Source organism: Mytilus californianus, unplaced genomic scaffold, assembly GCF_021869535.1.
Source record: "Mytilus californianus isolate M0D057914Y unplaced genomic scaffold, xbMytCali1.0.p SCAF_5, whole genome shotgun sequence".
Lineage (NCBI taxonomy): Eukaryota > Metazoa > Mollusca > Bivalvia > Mytilida > Mytilidae > Mytilus > Mytilus californianus.
This window is the reverse complement of record NW_026262701.1, coordinates 22652388-22667344: the sequence shown is the minus strand read 5'-3', so window position 1 is coordinate 22667344 and position 14957 is coordinate 22652388. Positions and strand designations below refer to the sequence as shown.

Sequence of the window (14957 nt, the reverse complement as noted above, 5' to 3'; positions counted from 1 at the left end):
TTTAATGTAGGCGTGGCAATCTATAACTTTTATCCAATCAATTGTCTTATTAAACAAACATGTGTGCGATGATGCTTGAACACTGTCAATGCCATAGTTTTTATTTGGATGACCTTGAGGGGTCATCCGAAGTAATGATATGGCGGTTTATGAGTATGCTTTAACCCACGCTTTTCTGAGTATAAATACACTGACGTTATCGAGTGCAAAATGAAATTCTTCATCATTTCATATATATGTATTAATATTGATGATTAAATTTCATTAACATATTTTTTTGAGAATATGTATTTGTAATCAACATGTTTTGTCTTGAAAATATATATCAGTAGAAATCATAATTATCATAATAACGAACAGATACCTAGATAACATTGGTCATATAAGTATCCATAATGCACGGGGACGAAATTTTAAGAATTGTATGCATCTTCCGGTTAAAATGATTTACATAGGCGACAATGGTAGCCTTTTTGGGTTCTGCGTTTTCCCTATAAAAGATTTGTTGATAAAAAACTGTCAAATCCTGAATTTTCAACATCTTTGGGTGTGAATAAAACTGCAAAACGCATATGGTGCCGCAGCTTTTTTGATAGAAAAATGGCATTTTTAAGGGTACTCTGAGGTTCCGGAATTTTCGAAATAGTATGAATGAAAACAACCCTTGCTTAAAATTGCTCAGAAAATTTTGCTCATCACAGAGAGTTTCATCCAAATTTCTCGCTATTTCTACAACAATAGCCAACACTCATTTCTCACTATTTCAATTTTCTTTTCTAATTGACAGGGCAGCAGAAAATAAATTTACTCCTACCTATTATCTTGGATGTAAAATCTAGGTGGCGCCAGTCATCTTTAATTACTTCCTTTTAACCTATTCCTTGTATACAGAGTTATCTACCTTTTGAATTATTTATATCACTACTTTTGTTACATCATCGATCGATCAGGTTTCATCTCTTATCAACATAACTGGTAACGCTTAACTATTAAGGTTAACATAGAAATAATACATGAAACTGACTGCATTTATTCTGTACAATAGTTCTTATAGAATAATTGTTTCAAAGACATTATTATGTAGGCGTCCGTATTTTTAAGCAATCGTTATAAGCCTATATCTATAAAAAAAAATAATTAAATCCAGTTTCCAAGAGTTGTAGTATATCACGACTTGTTTCAATGATATTTATAGAATAACTAATCGAAGAATTCAAATAGAGAAAAATATTCAACGAGTGACCGAACAACACATTAATTCACGAATGCGCGTAGCGCATGAGTTAATTATCAGTGTTGTTCGGTCACGAGTTGAATATTTTTCTATATTTGAATTCTTTGATTAGTTATTCTTTTTATTACATTGGCAAATGGCTTTTTTTATGAAATTAAGTAGAAAATGTAAGGAACTATATCTTTTTCTACGCATTCACAATTTGTTTTGATCCGACGTTATCGACGTCTTGACAACGCCTATTGTTGTATGACGTCAGAGGAGTGAAATAACCACGTTTATTTCACATGTGAAATTATCGATTACAATGGGAAATCAATGTAATTCATTGCAACCAATGTAATAATTATTTATCACTGAGATTACTCTTAGTTTATCAACATAACACTACGAAGACAATATATACTGTCATCTCATGATTGTCCATAATTGATAACTATTCATTAGCATATACTTTACACAATACACAGAGTCCGATACACAGCTTGCTTATAATATCAATTTTTGGAAGGAATGTTTGATAACAACAATAAGATAATTTAAACTTTGCGTAAACGTTAAGAAAACAGAAGTAAAGTACTATCCCTTTCCTTATTTTGTTTTTGTCAAATATTTGTAAGGATCAACAGGGACTGATCCAAAAATTTTCAGGGGGTGTCACCAAAACCAATTTTCAAAATATTTCAATTGTTTTATTTGATATTAAGGTCATTATAGCTAGTAACAAAATAAATGGTGACACATAGATTACAAAATTGATTCTAATTATATTTTGCATTGACCGCCTCGTGGTCTTTTGGAAGCGTGCTCCCCTCGAGTGCGGAAAGTTGTGGGTTTGAACCCCGACCGGGTCAAACCAAAGACTTGGAAGTACATCTTTGCTGCTTCTCCGCTAGGCACGCGGTATTTAGAAAGACCATAGACTTGTCGACTCGGAGTCAGAATAATGTGTCCGCGTAGGCTGACATGTCTACATGTGGACTGTTTTTCTTGTGAAAAAGCAGGATAAGAAACAGGTTTAATGTGTCGGTTTATTACAGAGCAGGGTTTATATTCAATCTGATAATATCACATCTTTTAATATGATGCCCGAAAAGTGTAAACTATCATATCAAGGTATAGGCGTAGGTATATAATACACGTACATCAGCGCTAATCCATTAAGTCATTTCTCACATAAAATTGCACGTTAAAACATTCAGGATCATGATATCACTATCTAAACGCTCACATTCGGAAATGGTTAATATCATGCAGACAATTTAAGAATGACAACAATGCATTTGGATGGTCAAACTAGATGTATTTCCTAATGCTTTCAGTTGCTGACCTTAGGCAATGTTTCTTTTATATTTTGCCAGAAAGAAAGTCCACTTTTCTAAACACAAAACAGTTTAAGGTTTTCGAGCTATGACATGCTAGGTCTATACTCTTAGGAGGGGACATTTTCTAAATAATATGTGGTAGGGATTGGTAACTGTTGTCTGCTTCATTATACGGATTAGACTGAAAGGGATTGATTCTAAAAGTGGAAAGCAAAAATTAGACTTTTCTATAGTCAAATAGTCTAGAAGTAAGTCAGTTGTGTCCCTTGCTCCAACGCCCTTGAAGTTTAGCAGGCACTTAGTTCCAATTTCTGAATTAAAGCAAAGCAAGCGATATTTCCGATAGACTTTGAATTTTAAATATCGCAAATAGTCAATAGATGTCTATGCATGTTAATCTTTTATGCAAGGTTGGTGACTCGCTGACTTTTAACTAATTATATCATCATTCATATCTTAAATATTAGTAGTTAGTATAATAGTAGGTTTGGCTCCTTCCTCCTCCCTTTATTATCACGTAACCACTCCTCCTTTGTAATAGTTCCTTGATTCACTACTGATTAAACTAAGCAAACCAATATATGCTTCTGTGATGTACCTCTTCCGTTTGAATAAATCATCAAGACAAACAAAACAATTGCTATTATAAACATGGTAGAAATTACATGAAATTAATTTGTTACGCATTGGTGGGGTCATGGCATGATTAAGAAAAATTGAGTTAATTATAAATATTTAAAACTATTCAAAGAACAAAAAAGGTCTACGCTGTAAAGTTTTAAGGAAACGGGCAATCAAAACATACTGTTTACACAAGCAAGAGTCACAGGAGTATAGAATTGTATTGTATTGGGAAAGGGTGTGTGTTTTAAACACAATCACGTCTGATAGAAATGCATTCATTAAATGTATTATTCAGTCGTCACACTGTGCTAAACACATTTAACTTTTTTGTTATCACTTTCGACCCTCTATGCCCACAGACCCTTGATAATTGATTACATGTTAAATACATGTACTAGTATGTTGACGTCTTAAAAGTGGCTGATATGTTTGATATTTGACTTGAAAAAGCAACTGCTAGTCCAGGGGCGGATCCAGGCGGAGGCGTGGCGGGCGTGCCCTTCCCTCTAAAATTTGCCAAGCGTGGGAAATCCTCAGCTTAATTGAAGAATATTTCGATAAAATTACCTCAAAAAAATTTTCGCCTCCGAGCGTAGCGAAGCTAAAACAAATTTTACGACTTTGTGCTAAAAAATGATATATTATTAATTCTCCAATCAGAGGGGGAGCGTGTCTTGTTTATTTTGCCATAACTGAACGGACTTAACACTATCGATCGGAACAGCATCTGAAAGTCTGAAAAATTCTTAAAATTTTTCTTTTGTGGTAAATTCAGTCGATTAATATTTGATCTGACCAGAATGGACGTTTTAGACTGAAACCTTGCTACCAGTGGTAGCTTATGCTGCTTTTAAGGAATATAACCAACAATCAATTCAGCATTTTTTGCAGGAAGGAAAAGATAAACAAAAGTTCTTGTACTGTTATGTAATGAATATGTAATGTGTCATCTGAGATTTTCTGAATTTTCAGTTACAACAATGTGCAATTATGATGTTTTGACTGGTTTTAAGAGTACCCCAAAATTATAAAAATTCAGTAAATCTTAACTGTTAAAATATCACTATTAAGTTTAACAAGACTTTGTATGGACCGATAATCATTGATCAGTATAACCATAAGAAAGAATTAACGAGAGAATTTTGTTTATACCTAGACCTACATGTATGACCGGAAGGATTAATTAAAATAATAGTAACTTATTTGAAGAAAGTGGTAATTTAAAGGATTTTTTTTATTTTATTTGATCGGTTCATATTAAAATCAGTCTTCACTGTAATTCAATTCGATTCGTTTATACAATTATTTAAAAATATGTAAATACTCAAAAACGTTTGTGTACCTCTGAAATCGTCTGTTATGAAAGGCATTGAAGAACAAATGGACGTCTTTTAGTTATTTCACTTTGCTTTTAATGATACTTTATTTTTCCCTTTTATAATGTTAATATTGTCATTGAAAATAAATTTTACTGACATCAATTAGATATAAAAAAAAGGAGATGTGGTATGATTGCCAATGAGACAACTATCCACCAAAGTTCAAATGAAGTTGATGTAAGCAATTATAGGCACACGTACGGCCTTCAACAATGAGAAAAACCCATAGCGTATAGTCAACTATAAAAGGCCCCGACATAAAAAATATGAAACAATTCAATTGAGAAAACTAACGGCCTAATTCATAACAAAACAATTCACGAAAAACAAATATGACAGACATGAACCAACGACAACCATAAACTACAGGATTCTGACTTGGGACAACCACTGAACTACAGGCTTCTGACTTAGGACAGGCACATAAAGAATGTGGCAGGGTTAAACATGTTTGTGAGCGCTCAACCCTCCCCTAACCTGGGACAGTGGTGTAACAGTTCAACATAAGAACAAACTATGAAAATCAGTTGAAAAAGGTTTAACTCATCAGATGGATACAAATAGAAATACATCTAACAAAAACACAGAGTGATCGTGGATGGGTACTTATACATCCCAAAAACAAAAAGGCACTAAGCAGAACAATTAAACAAAAACACAGATCGGACGTGGCCGAGTATTTATCAATCCCTCATCCCTAACAACAAAAAGGACTCTAGGTACATATCTGAGAGTACTCGCAGTAACTGGCAGCTAGTTCAAAGTCAATAACAACTAATAAAAAAAATCATGTATCTAAGACTAAAATATCAATCAGTACACATCCAACATCCAATAGATTTAGTGTAAAGGCGTCATAAACAGTCAGAGAAAAACATGACCTTGTGCAATGCCAAACTATAAGTATCGACAGATTAAAGTACCGTGAAAGTACTTATGTGTAATATTTTGTATGATTTTAATTTACTGATAACTAAATCAATATGTATACCAATAAAAACAATATTCAAAGATTTAATTACAGTGTTGAATAGATAACCTTTTAGAATAAGTTTATTTAAAGGATTAATAAGTTTACCCGGATCGTATCTAAATTTACGGGCACGGTTTACAACATCACCGTAAAATTTAGGATGTGCTATTCTGCTTGAAATAAGTTTTCTACGGGTACAGCCAAACTTGCAGACCAAATCTTTGTATCTATGAAAGAATTTAGTAAAGGATTTAAGTAATTTGTGGTATCGAAATCCCTGACTAGTAATACATAGATTACGCTCATTGAAATCCAAAACGTCACTACAGACACGAGCAAAGCGAACGAGTTGGGATATATAAACACCATAAAGACGGTGCCAAAGGAACATCACCGTCCAAAAAGGGAAAATTAACAATAAGAAAAATCATCCCTTTTGTCGTAAAATTTTGTGTAGATTTTCTGGTGTAATACTGAAATATCTAAATCTAGGAAAGGACGGATATTGCTGTTAATATTTTATTTATTAAGTAAGTTCTTTTGGTAAATTTCATCAAGATAACGGTAAGTGTTGTTGAATTTATCAATTCAATGGAATTGTGACGGTTCTTTACTGAGTTTGGCCATAAACTTTTGATTCATAACAGTAAAGGAATAAGTTTGCTATTAAAGGGGCACAACTGATGCCCATAGGAATACCTACAACCTGTCGATAAACTTTATTGCCGGAACGTTTATAAATGTTGTCGAGGAGAAAATTTAGTGCTTTAATCATCTCATCACACCTCCAGTAAGTATATCTAGCATATTTACCTTTCTCGTTATTGAAAAGGACTTTATATGAGTTGCAGCAAATAAATTTGCAACCAGATTTATCAAACGACCATTTAATTAGATGGAAAACTTTTGTTTGATAAGATTGTGTGGAAGTGTAGTATAAAGAGTGGAAAAGTAAAAACTGTCAACCGAACCAAAAGGACCATCAAAAGCACGTAATTTATCTAAAACATCCAAAGATTTTTTTTACACTCCAAAAATGGTTCAAAATGTATTTTTGACTCGCACATTATCATCTAAACATTTTCAAAAATGAATTTTGTAGTCAAATTCGATCTTCAATCAAGTCATTCAATGATATTTTGGTTTCTAAAAAAAGACCATTTACTTTTATGCAAAGCTAACAGCAACACATATAACACAAATTCCCCATGTGAAATTGAAAAGTCGTCTAAAAGAAATAATTCACAATGTTTTTCAATATATAAATGGTAGCATACGCTATAGATTTATTACTTTGGAATACCATACATCATATTTTGTTAATAGTGAACAAAAAGGTAAAACATGCTACACAGAGGAACAAATATGCTGGAGTTCTTATTGACAACATATTTGTTGAATCTGGAGGTAGACTTTTTCAACAAATTGTCGGCATTCCCATGATTACGAACTGTGCGCCTCTCCTTGCCGACCTCTTCTTTTTTTCATATTAGTCGGAGTTCCATCAGACACTTGTCAAAAACAAGAAGATCAAAGAAGCCAGATTATTTAATTTCACATTCAGATATATTGATGATGTTCTTTCCATTAACAATCCAAACTTTTCTGATTTGGTTCCATTAATATATCCTCCAGAACTAGAAATTAAAGAAACAACAGACACGGCTTTCTCCGCCTCGTTTTTAGTCTTATACCTCGAATTTGACATAAACGGTCATCTCAGTACCAGAATCTATGGCAAACGAGACGATTTTAATTTTGAAGTTATCAATTTCCCCCACCTTAGTAGCACTATACCAACTTCACCTGCATATGGTATATACATTTACAAACTCATTCAAGAGCTTGCAGCTACTACTCAGACTTTATAAAACGTCATCAGTGTCTGAGCAGAAAGTTGATGAACCAGGGTTATGTCAAAGAACGTCTCGTCCTTTTTCTAAAAAAAAGTTCATCGGAAGATACCAAGACCTTGTTGATAAATATTCCGTATCGACTTCACAAATAATACATGATGGTCTTGATGTATAGATTCTAGGTGCTGAGAATATTTATCATCTTAATTACGTGTTATAGTGTTCTTTTATTTGTCTTTGTAAATGATTAACCTTTACTGTTTCGTCCATTTTTTGTAATATCCTTTTGGCGTGGCTCGGTATTTATACATCCCGCCATTGTGTTATTGTGATATGATCATTTTTTGTATTGTTGTCTTTCATTTTTGCTTATGTGCTTTGTCTTTATGCCATTTTGTTTTTCTTTGTTGACATACTTGTTTGTTTTATAGTGATTTAGATTATAAAACAATGTTGATTGCTGTACCCATATTTTTGACATTTTTACCAATTATGTCTGTGTGTTTTGTTCACACATTGTTGTCAATATGATGGAATTTTATGCGACTGTCATACAAGTGAGAGGTTTAGCTAGCTATAAAACAAAGTTCCTAAATTAGAAAAAGGTATATTAACATGTGGCGGGTTAAACTAGGCTACGTTTATTAGCTTTCTTCTTTTTATATGACTCATTAGAATAACAAAACATAAATAGATGAACGTGCAATAAAAACATTGCTGAAAAAAAGTGTATGGCTCCTATTTCGGTATAACAGATAACAGCTCGTATGCATTAAAACTTATCAAAGATATCACACTTATAATTTGGTACATTTAGGCAACAGTAGTTCATTGATTTACAAATCTCAAAAATCGATTTAGAAGATACAAATCAATTTAAAAAAACAAAGTATATAAGGAATCGCATGAACTAAAAAATGAGCGAGGCTAGGTGTATGTGTTGACAGGATAAGAGTGTCATGCTATGCATGTATCACCAAAATGCGAATTCACACTCAAAATAGGACACAATAAATAAAATTACAGATTGGACTACTATTGTTATATCCAAAGTTCTAAGACAGCGAAAACATGTCGTTAAGGTGTTGAGACGCAGACACGTCTTATCTGTCAACCATAATCTGGTACTGCAGACGTCTACATAACACTCATCAGTTGTAATGGAATATATGTGTTAAACTATTCCCTTTATATTTAAATAAATATGAAATGCATTACGCCATAAAAATTAAAACACAACAAAAAAACATCGAGTACGTTTTATCTTTTTAATCAAATGATATGTATTCAATTTTCAGGCACATCAAAGAAAAGGCCAACAGCCAGAGTTAAAAAACATGTTTCTGTTTAACGCATATAGAATTGCATCTATGGTAACTTTTCAATTTTGAATAAGTTCTGACAGACCTTTCCTTTTTGTATTTTTAAAATTGTATTATTCTTTAGGAAACCCCTAAACCAACGTTTTTTTTTACCAGATATTTTGATAGTAAGACGCACACGATTTACTTTTGCATATAGATTCTTGATTATTGTTTTACCATAATTCCATTGAGGAAGTTAGGTAACTACCTCACAAAATTTCTGACCAAATAATAATAATTGTGAGTAGAAATTTACGTGTACTCCGTGGTATAGAGTGAAATAGTTCACAACATTTGACTTATCTCCCCTTTAAACAAGTATGTATATTTCTAGGCTTAGACAAATTGAATTGTTTTTCATAAAAAGGCCAGCAACTATACTTTTTTTAAATAGACAAATCATACTTTGTAAAAAGAAAAACTTTCTGATTCAAGCATGAAGTTCTGTGAAACTGTCATGAAATGTTAGAATTTTTTTGACAATACATTTGTTTTATTTTTGTGGGGTTTTTTTTTTATAATGGACTGGTGGTATTCATATGGAAACCAACTGTTCCCGTTATCTCACGGACTTTTTTCTTTATTCCTATGGGACATCTTTCATACAGAGTTCCAAAGAAGAATGAAGTGAAGCTTTCACTATCTTTTAATTTAAAGTTGCTGTATGTAGATGAAATAAAGGATATCACCACTCCAGCATCTCCATACGGGGTATGTATGTCCCCTTGATACGGTCTTCTTTGCAGTTTTTTTTTTCTTTGTCTCCTTGAGAGTCGCTGCTTACACTTAAGTTCCTATACCAAAGGTTAGTAAAGATATTGTTAAAATCAACACTTTGAAAATTACTGACGTCATCCTGATTTAATTTTCCTTTAAGGGATATTTTTGTCGCAGATGACCAAGTGCATTTTGAAATTGTAGCCACAATTGAACGAACCCCATCCTGCATTCCTAGTTTAGTAACAATCCAATGTTTATTATCACCCAATTGCTACTTGCAATTAGCAATTCACATGGAATGGAAAATTTGATACAATTAGACGAAGAACATTTTTTGGAGATATTTTCATTGAAGGTTTAGATTTGATTTTTTACATTATTATAATTGATATATTAAGATTAGTTAAATAATGCGATATATTCCAAGTTCATATGGTTAATGACAGTCATTGTTATTGTCGATCATTTAACAGTATGGGGGAGAAAGAGAAAAGGAGAAACTCAGCGAAATCACTGCCTTTTTGAAAGGATGTATTATTTAGCTTTCATTTAGAAAAGCAAACTACTAGTATTTCTGTTCAAGATATTTTGTCATTAGATATTTTGAGTTTGTCAACTCTAGTAGATTATGCTACTACATTCTGTGGCAAAATAGAAAAGTGCAGATTTTTTAACCTTGTTAGAAAAACTTAGGATTTTTGTAATTTTTGTTTCAAGAGAGTAAGACTTCAGAAAAACAATTTCCTGAACTTTTATAGTCTTATTGTAAACATTCCATAGCATATAAGATAACATATTAAAGAGAACTGTGCTTTTGTAAATTTTGAAACTTTTAATTGTACTGGAAAGATTATAGTACACCAAAAATGATAAATTTGTATTCAAAGATCTTGTAGATAGAAATGTGCATCTGCCAAAAGACGAATTCTTCCAATGGAAGTTATTACTAGATATAGAAATTGTTCAGAATATATTATCATTGTAAAACAAAATGTAAAGACACATGTGTAGGAACTTTTCAAGATAAATTATTGCTTTGAAAAATTGCAACCAATACTTTCTTGTAAACTTAAAGATTCAATACTTGGTACATTTTGTAAGGTTTCTGTTGATACCATGTAGCATTTGTGTTCAATAGCACATCTTATATTGGAATCCTTTTCAAGAAAATTGAAAAAAACATTTCGTGAACTTTACGTTAATGCAGACCCACATTTGTCTTGGCCTTAAAATGGAGTTTACTTTTCAATTTGTTAATTTTATTCCAAAAGCTGTATATAAAAATGCAAATTGTATGATAAAAAACCGAATATTCTAGAGCTAAAAGTTGAAATAAGAAAATACCAAGCAAATGAATATTATAAAGCAAAGAAAATGTTACCACATATTTTTTTTCCAAAATGTTACAGCCCAGTAGATTACATTTTTACTGATAAGTATCAGTTACTTTTGATTCAAACTATGATAAAAAAAAATTGAATAAACTTACAACGAATATCTTCTGTTCATATAGAGCAGATTTTTGCTTGCCAATATAGCATTTTCCTTTGCAATAAACAAGTTATGTTATCTAAATGCAAGTGTAAGAATGTGTGTATGTGTTCCAGTGCTCTCTACTCCTTTTTGTTATAACGTTTATATTCATATAATATATATTTATAATAGTAGAAAAACTGTAGATTATTGTTTAGTTTTTAATAATCAAAACCCTTAACACCATAGTCAGGTGGTGATGTAAAGGGGTTGTAAAAGCCTGACTATTAAACAAACAAAAAATTAAAATTAAAAAAAAAACATTTCGTTATAGGTCAGATTAATCATTTTCAAAATCCTTCCAACCGCTCCGCAGAAAGTAATGTGGTTGTCCACTTACTATTGAAACAGGTACTTTCACTAAGATTAAACGCCCGTCTGGCGTACCAAACTCTAGACTTGTTATCTTTTATTAGTTTTTACCCATCCGGAGCACATGATTTCATCTGAAGGTTATATATTGGTTCGTGTTGCCGAATCATTATATACTTCTAGATAGTGTTTATGAGATTGTTGGTGTGTGTCCATTTCTTGGACGGTTTTTGATTGCCTGATAAATATATTCTTATATATTCTTCTATACAGTATATACACAGACATTCTTCTATACAGTATATACACAGATATTCTTCTATACAGTATATACACAAATATTCTTCTATACAGTATATAAACAGATAAGTCCGGACAGAATGGTCTTTGGGCGTTAAATCTGCTAGTGCATGATCAGGGTGAGAATCAAGCTATCTGTACGTCAAGGAATAACTGTTACATCTATCTCAGAGTTTCGTAGTTGTCATGTTCTATTAGGACCATATGTCTCTCCTATCCTTCCTCTTTCACCAGTGTTAGTCTAAACTTCCCGTCATCCCGTGATCCACCCATTTCGAAGAACCTACATACTGGACTTGTTGATTTGTTGTCATCCTGAATATGTAAAAATATTTGCCTTCAGTCTGATTAAAACACAGATCCTGTATTCACGCTTGTAAACGAAACGCGGACACAGTATCTCAATTTGAATCATGCCTTTGGACGTTAAAAAGATCAATCAGCAAGTAAATTCTTTATAAAATTCGCTTGTTTGTATCTGTAGGGTTTCGACCTTTAAACAATTCTTCCCAATCATGATCAGCATTGTAGCCCATGATGCATTCTGAGGCCTGGAGTCGTTTACCTCACTATAAACAAGGATCAAGCTACGCCACTGCCGGAAAATTGCAATCGGTCTTATCTGTATGGAGCCCAAAAATTGAGATTTGAAACAAGATTTTGGCGGGTGCTTATGACCGAATTCGGGTCATAGGAACGACAAAGAGATAAACACTGTTGCAAAAAGGAAGGAATATCAACAGGAGAGTAAAGATAATTATAATGTTGGTATGTTAATATTTGATATCAACACAAGCTATTGAGCGCGAACAATAACCCCACCAAAAGCTAGTATAAAAAAGGGGATTCATTTAAGAGAGAGTACAATATCATCAGGAGAATTAAAAGAGATTCAGTGTGGACTAATAACCTCCAATAAGGTAAAAAGCGATGACGTAGCACTACATGTAGTAGTAGCAGTATTTTTGTGAAAGAATACTATTAAAACTGGATTAATATTTGCGAGGTTGTCGAATTTTCCTTCATAAGTCTGATTAAAGTTACCGATAATTAAAGGTCCGTAAAGTAATATCATTGACAGTTTTTTCGTGTTCTGGTTTCTTATTCGTTGTCAGCCGTTCTTTTTATATACCCAATAATTTTGTCTTTTGGAACTATAAGTATATCGTTTAAGTACATTCAACTGTTCGTTTTTCACATTATTTCATGCTTTGACATTAAGTATGAGGAACAGGTATATCGATTAACGCAGAAAATTGCTTGACATAGATTTTCAAAAGATTAGGTTCGATAATGCCCCCATACGGCCCTTATTTCTAGCTGTTATTTCAGAAGTCTCTTTGTTGAAAATTACGAATCAGTGTTATTTTTCAAGACGTCATAATTACCACAAAGTTTGATTTTCAATAAAAGTAAATGTAAGCAGGACAATTTCCATTGGTTGTTAGGAACAGAAGCATACCGCGACAAAAATCTTTAACACCATGTTTGCTATAACAAATAACATATCTGACTTTTTGAATATTTGGTTTGTCGAACCCTACGCAATATGTTTCCTAGGCCTAAATGATGTAGAAATCAAGACGCTTGTGTCGACTTTCACCAAAATTTGGCCTATTTAGGGTGTAAATGTCAACACATTAGAAGAATAGGTTGATAAAAATAGTTTCTATTCCTCTTTCTTACATGTCTTTTTGTCACGTCGAACCAATTTTTATTTTGAAACATATAATATTCAGGGACCATTACCGAACTTACTGCTTATATCGGTGCATGTGCTCCTTGTTATTTGAGGAGATTTGGATGTTGACGTTTTATCTTTTTTTTTTCAGCACAATCTATTCACACCTATCTGTTGGTAAAGACTGTATTATATGTTGCCCTCTAGATGTATTTTGGTTATTTTATGTTGTTGAATCTCTGTCTAATTGACGTATACCCACATCTCTTTTTATTCACATAACACATCATGTCTCTTTTTAAATGATTTTCTTTTTGGTATTTAGATTATAAGTATTCTGAAATTTCCAAACGTCTTTTTACAATTTAAGAAAAGAATGCATATTTACATTGTAATGACAGTCTGTATAATTATGTGGCATTTAGTGAAAGGTTTATCTAGCTATGAAACCAGGTTTAATCCACCATTTTCTACATACCAAGTCAGGAATATGACCGTTGTTTTCCATTCGTTTGATGTGTTTGAGCTTTTAATTTTGCCATTTGATAAGGGACTTTCCTATTTGAATTTTCCTTGGAGTTCGGTATTTTTGTTATTTTACTTTTTACAGTTAGTGCAACAGTCTTTATAAAATAATTGTCTTAATCCAAAAGCAAAACGGCTCCAATTAGAAATTCATTCCAAAATCGATTTATATCAGTGCATCCAAAAAGTAATATTATATATAGTTTCTACCTCTTACAAACTCACATATTCATTTCTATCTGTAAAAGCATATTTTATCAAGACGATAGTTATGCGAGACAATTATATTTAAGATTTTATATGGAAAAGCTTAGAGTTTACTTTCTATAGTATATTAAAAAGCCATTGTATATTTTTTTTCAATTTTCATCACTAAATTGTAAGACAAAGCTTTCTTCCAAACTTTGTTGTGAGATGGACGTAAAATCTATGTTCGTCAAGAAAGAGAATAAATATCTATTGCAAACAACTTACTGATCGGTACTTTTAATTCTTATATTCAAAAACCAAATCCGAATGAGTTGCTGTTAGATGACATTTGTTGTTGTAATAACAACTCTGTTCAATCACGTTGTACAAAAATTTTATAGACAAAATGTCCAAAAAAGTAACATTTTAAGTTATGTTTTGAATTGATAGCTTCAAGAGACAAAGATTCCCTATTGTCATAATTGATGAGCTTTATGTCTATGAACACCTAAATCCGTAAAATATACTCTTACTGTTAACTATGAGAAAAGGGTTGAACTAAATAAATTATTTTGTCACATGAAATGCGTATAACGGTTGAACAAATTTCCGTCAAACTTTTCCAAGGATATTACACATTTTTTTTTACCTACATAATTCTGAGTTAAATAGATGAAATACAAAATTTAGGAGTTTCGGATCACCAGCAGTGTTATACTCTTAAATAAATTCTGATTTCACTTTCGGAATGCCACTATTCCTTAAAAAATTTAATATCATGTTGTATTTTAGTTACATATGAAACTGGCACATGATTACATTGAACTACACAAAAAAAGCATACTTTTCAATTGATTTTTATAGTTTGTTCTTATGTTGTGCTGTTGCACCACAGTCCAGAAAAGGGGAGGGTTGGGCCCTGCAATCATGGTTAAGCCCGAC

The 14957-nt window shown here is 32.3% G+C and overlaps 1 protein-coding gene across 6 annotated transcripts in view; it reads left to right on the top strand.

Annotated features, from left to right (window-relative positions):
• The window catches only part of LOC127703040 (uncharacterized), a 925706-nt gene extending 914614 nt beyond the window's left edge, over positions 1–11092 (top strand). For all 6 annotated transcript variants that reach the window (XM_052207424.1, XM_052207422.1, XM_052207423.1 and 3 more), the window contains one exon: positions 8690–11092. In XM_052207424.1, coding sequence (XP_052063384.1) covers positions 8690–8742 — 53 coding nt within the window. In that variant the 3' untranslated portion in view covers positions 8743–11092. The remainder of the gene's footprint in view (positions 1–8689) is intronic.
• Positions 11093–14957: the final 3865 nt, after the last annotated feature.